The sequence below is a fragment of the Apis dorsata genome, unplaced genomic scaffold, assembly GCF_000469605.1.
Source record: "Apis dorsata unplaced genomic scaffold, Apis dorsata 1.3 scaffold_10, whole genome shotgun sequence".
NCBI classification, from domain to species: domain Eukaryota; kingdom Metazoa; phylum Arthropoda; class Insecta; order Hymenoptera; family Apidae; genus Apis; species Apis dorsata.
In genome coordinates this window covers 218,110-224,124 of record NW_006263313.1, presented here as the reverse complement: position 1 = coordinate 224,124, position 6,015 = coordinate 218,110, and the positions used below count along the sequence as shown (strand labels likewise).

Here is a 6,015-nt window from a genome sequence, read left to right as displayed (position 1 = left end):
TTACAAAAAAAAAAAATATTATTAACTCAATATGCATAAAACTTAAATATATTTTTATATATAAGAAATAGTTAGAAAATAATTAAAAAACAACATATATTTATGTATAATTATATTTTTAAATTATATTTATATTAATATTATATTTTGCACTGAAAGTTTTAATTTTAAAACTTTTTAATATTTAATTTATATTTTACATAAAAATGCGGCATAATAATTTCATAAATGGTTTACGTTAGAATGATATATGTATATGTATGAAAAATAAATTAAAAAAAATGTTATGGATTGTTAATATAATTTTATTATCATATTAGACTATATAATAATATAGTTTTAATATTATATTTTTTTATTCAACTATTATAATTTTCAAGATTTAATTCAATATAATATATTACTTTTTTAATATATTTTATATTTATTTTATTAATTAGATGTTTGTGTCTTATTCTTTAAATTTTAATATGTATAATATATATTAATATTAAAATTTTACTTTTTATATATTGTTTAAAAAATAAATAAAATAATAATATAGCTTCATTTTATATATTACATATTTTACATATATTTTTATATATTAATACAGATAAAAAATTAAAAATATATAATTTTACATAAACTTTAAATATTTATTTTTATGCTTAAAATGAATTTATGAATGATACAAATGCTATGATACAAATACATTGAAAATATTTATGTTTAAATAAAATAAATAATAATAATGTTTAAATAAGATAATAATATAAAAATTATTATAATTAGAGAATAATAAATTTATAAGGAATAGAACCATTAAAAAATTTTTAAGTATAGTATATTTTTGCGTAATATAAAAACAGAGATTTTCAATTGTTGAATAAATTATAACTATTGAGAATAGAACATCATATTACTAGTTTTCATTTTTATTCAAATGACATGAAATATGATATATGATTAAAATAGCAGATTGGTATATAAATATTATTGTACGACAATAAGATAAAGTATAAAAGATAAGAAAATCTATTCAGTTGGTGTGTTAAGTAATTCATGGAAATAATGCCGGTTTCTTTGAGAACGACAATTGCGAAAGTATATTACTTTATTGCTGGATATTAGTTATTTTAAAAATGCAATGTAATTAAAATTAAAAACTCGATTTTAGACAATATTTTATGATTTGAAATCATATAAAATTAAAGATATAAATAATATTGGTGGGGAGGTGGCGCGCTGGGTGCAAGACAATTATGCGGTCCCTCCCTGAGCACAGACCTCGTGGTGAACTATCTCCGACTCAGCCATATTGAAATATTGAATGTCTCTGTTACACAAGGGCTCAAGAGTAGCCGTGAAATTTTCGCGTGATCCTCGACGAAGAGAGGATAAGAGACATCATGGAAAATATGTACAGCATTGCCGTTACCAACAAATTCTCGTTAGCGTTGGGTGATGACGAAGATCCACATGAAAAGCTTAGAGAAGAGGAACTAAAGAAGGAAGCTAGGAAAAAGGAGAAGCTTTCGGAGAAAGAGAATAAGAGTAAGCAGACGGACGCACAAAAAGGAACCGGTAATAAAACGCAAAAAAACCGCGTGATCAAAGATTCTCAGCAACAACCATCTAAAGTGCAAGATTCAAAGAAAGATCAAGGTTAGTAATTTTTCATTACAATCTTGCCTCGTGCGCGGTATTATGGCCGTCGCCCCTAGTCCTCGTGGGTCCATGTGCTTTTGATATTTTGCCGCATAATAAATGATTTTTTTATTTCACTAGCAATCATTTATTTTTAATTTTTAATTTTTTCAATTAGTATTATTTTATAAATTCAAACTATTCGTGCAAATTCTAATTTTCTACTATTTATTTCTTGTAACTTTTTTGAAAATTATTTATGCTTTATAATGTAATATTCTTACATTATAAAAAAAAATTTATCGATAGATAACTTCATATTTAATAAAAAAAAATGGGAATATGATTCATTTCCAAAATTTTATACATTATATTTATAAAATAGGTAATTTTAATGTAATTTAAGTATTTAATTTAATATAATTTTAGTACAATTTAAGATTAGTAAATGATAGTAAATTATTACATTTTATTAATTAATGATTTGTATAAGTATTTTTTTTGTTTCAAATAATCAATATATTATATTAAAATTAGATGGTTTTATATTTATGTATTTTATAAAATATATATATCAAATGAAATTAATAAAATCAAAGAATTTACTATATATTTTCAAAATATAATATTCTTTTATTTAAAAAATATATTTTTATATTAAATTTTATATCAAGACATTATTTAAATAAGAATATGAATATATATTCTTATTTAAATTAATAATTTTTTACATTAATTTATATTTATTAATTATAGCAATTTTATTTTATTATTATTCTTAAACTTGTAAAATTTTGATATGCAGGAGATAAAAAACCATCTCAATCAAGAACTGGTGGTGGAGATCGTAATGTGAAATTCTCCGGAGAAAGTAGAGAAGAGCGCAATAACAGACGTAATCGCGAAGATGGTGAAAGAACACCCCGTGGTCAGGGAGAATTAAGACGAGGACCTCCTGGGTTAGTATATTATAGTATATTATATAAAATATAATAAGAATATGAAATTGACATTATTTTTTCCCAACTTTTAAATTCTTTTATTAACTTTTTAGTGAGGGACGTGAAACTCGAGAATTCCGAAATTCTAATGATAATCAACGTGGAGATTATGGAGAACGTAGGGGTCGTGGTGGAATGCGCGGAATGGTGCGTGGACGTGGAGGATCACGTGGTCGTGGAGGATATGATTATCGTGGAAAACGTGAATTCGATCGTCAATCTGGTTCTGATAAAACGTAATCTTTTATTTATTATTATTTTATTCTAAGTATTTTTAGTATTAATAAATATAAAAAATTGAATTAAAAATTTATGTTTGTTCAAGCAGTGGAATTAAACCAGTGGATAAAAAGGATGGTGCTGGTAGCCATAATTGGGGTACCCACAATGATGAAATTGAGTAAATATTATTTATAACAAAACTTTTTAAGATTTAAAAGATATTCATATTTTAAGATTTTGTTTTTTCCTATATTGTTTTCAGAGAAAGTTTAAATCAAGAAAGTCAAGATTGGACTAATGAAAAATCTGATGGAGATACTAACCAAACAACTACAGAGATAAAGGAAGGAGAAGCAACTACAGATACAGTAGAAGAAAAACCAGTTGAAGAAGAATCCCGTGAATTGACATTGGATGAATGGAAAGCTTTACGTAATAACAGAGTTAAGCCTCAATATAATTTGCGTAAGGCTGGAGAAGGTGAAGATTTAACTCGCTGGAAGAAAATGTACGCTTTGGAAAGAAAGAAGGAAGGTGCTGATGATGAAGAAGAAGAAGAGGAAGAATATGATGCTGCGGCAGAATATCCTCAACGCGTTGGAAGGCAAAAACGCGTGTTAGGCATTGAAATACAATTCAGTGATTCTCGACGTGGTTCTGGTGGACGTGGTCGAGGACGAGGTCGTGGAGAACGTGCAAATGGTCGCGGATTTGGTAATCGTGGTGCTCCCAGAGATGGAGATTCACGTGGTCCTGTAAGTATTTATATTTATTTTCGATTGAGATTTAACATAGATAAATATAATATATATTAATTATGCATTCTCAAATTTTAGGCTTCACAATCTGAGCAAAGGTCGCCTCGAGGACGTCAAAATGCTCCAAAAGTAGATGATGAGAATGACTTTCCCTCATTAGGATAGATGGTTTTGCTTGTCATCTACAATAGAATATCCCACCATTACCACCAGCATCAGTACTACTATCACAGATAAAATTACCACTAATACTAAAACTATTACTATCAACATTTTTGCGTCAGTGACAACGTTATTAATGCATAATACAGTACACCCTTGCAAAATGAGATACGTAATTTATCTAAATAAATCGTAGCGCTTTGAACGCGCTCTTACATATTGACATGTTAAACGTACACATAAGAAGTCGCATGAAACAATGTAGATCACGATCCTTTTTTGTACTTGTAATAACTCAATTTGTTTGTGGCTAGTTTTAATACTAGTTCACAGATAAATGATATTAAAAACGAGGCTGGATATTCATGGACTTGTTGAATAATCTTGGATAAACTTGGATGCTAGACAAAAATATGGCTGAAAGACTTTAAGCGGACCAGCGGGAATATAAATATCAAAAGATATTCATTTTACATAATGTAGTTTAAAGCTGCTTAAATCCGAGTGAAACAAAGTTCCAAATGAAAATAGAGAAAAAAAAGTATCCACCTGAATATCAGGAGGTAAGGCAGTTTAGCCTAGATTTTAATTTCAATATCTTATATTAAAGGCCTAAGGAGGCTGGCCATAGCACCGATTCTTATGAACACATGTATAATAACTTGTTAGGCGGTAAATTTTAAACATTCTTTCTGTTTTATAATTTTTATACGGTGTTTGGAGAAGCCTTCCTTGTAATTGACAAAATGTTACTTGTCGTATATAAAACATAAGAGACTTTTAAAAAAGTGTGTATTTCTATCTGATATTAAAAATATCTACTTAGGTATGCTAAGTTTGGCTTATATAGAAATATATAGAGATTTTTCCTTTCAAAGATGTAACCGGTCTGTAAGAAATTAACATTTAAGTAAATATTATAGACACACAAATACAGATATACAGCTTTACATATATATTGTATAACGAGATTAAAAGAACGGTTGAAAAAACGTTCAGAGGGCAGATAGGATGAATCCAGTCTTACATAGTTACGTTATATGTCTATCATCATGTTCTTAATTATGACCTGCTACATTAGTTATCTATTGTATTTGTTACATGTAAAATGAAGACATACCATAGCCAAAAAATCCAAACCCTCTCCATAAATGCGAAAAAAGAAAAATATAAAGCTTTCGAAGCTTAGATATATGTGTAAATAACATATTTACAATAATAAATCGTGACACATACACGATTCATTTTGGACTTGACTACTTAACCAGTCGACTTATGAAAAGATATTCTAGGAAGGAATTTTTATTTGTGCAGTATGTAAAGAATGTAAGTACAAAGGAGATAAAAAAAAAATATACCATCTTAATTAAAGCCTTTGTGATAAGATGTAATAAAAGACGTCAGGAAAAGCTATATGGAGAGAAAAAAAAGAAAACATGAGAGGTGCTGTATCCAATAAAGTTATGAATCGAATTTCATTGTAAGCATCTTGTTGTTATTAAATAATACCGGCTATATTTTGTTCGTTCGATGTTACGTAAAATTTTTCTTTTTATATATAAGTAAGTAAAGAAATTATTTCTTTTTTCTTCTATTCTTTTCAAATTGGAGGTTTTCTAAACTTCAAAGCATTGAAGATGTAGATCTGATAAATTCAAAATTATTACAATACATTTTACCATTGAAGCAAATAAACAGTACAGGTTTTCATCCGCGGGAGGACGCGATATCTGTAGTTTGATATACAACCAAAAGAAAGAAAAAGAAGGTTAAAAAAAGAGAGAGAGTGATAGAACTAGTCAAGAAGAGATACTGAACCGTGGGAAAAGCTTGATGAGAGTAAGAAAGAGAGAAAGATAATGAACAAGCGGCGCATGCCGTAGCCACGGCCCCCAACTTGCTCTAAACTCGTGCAGCCTGTCGCTGTCGGTCGAATTTTAATGGCGGCTCATTCTGATTTCATGTTTAGTGTTATTATCAAGTGACGAATGGTATTTGTATTTTTTATGTATTATTAAAGAAAACAATAACAAATTCTATTGAATTTCGAGTGTACGATATTTCATGATCTGAAGACTGTATCGGAGATTCGTATCAAAGACAGTGCATATTCGTGATGTGTAGCGACTCTAGCGCACGAACATTCCATCGTGTAGTTGTATTATACATTTTGTCTTTTTCATGAAAAAGTGGTTGTACGTGACAAATTGAAGTGAATTGGTTTTATTTTATGCATTACATAT

General features: G+C 28.1%; 1 protein-coding gene across 2 annotated transcripts; it reads left to right on the top strand.

Moving 5' to 3' along the window:
• The first annotated feature begins 1,053 nt into the window (after positions 1–1,053).
• On the top strand, positions 1,054–5,256 carry LOC102677775 (plasminogen activator inhibitor 1 RNA-binding protein-like). Of its 2 annotated transcripts, none has more exons than XM_006607668.1 (6): positions 1,054–1,647; positions 2,435–2,588; positions 2,684–2,866; positions 2,959–3,030; positions 3,115–3,607; positions 3,689–5,256. In XM_006607668.1, exons 1-6 carry the CDS (start codon positions 1,392–1,394, stop codon positions 3,773–3,775), a joined length of 1,245 nt encoding a protein of 414 aa, XP_006607731.1. In that variant the 5' UTR covers positions 1,054–1,391; the 3' UTR covers positions 3,776–5,256. The 2 variants fall into 2 exon arrangements, with proteins under 2 accessions (XP_006607731.1, XP_006607730.1); XM_006607667.1 differs by having other exon boundaries at positions 2,956–3,030.
• The last annotated feature ends 759 nt before the right edge of the window (positions 5,257–6,015 follow it).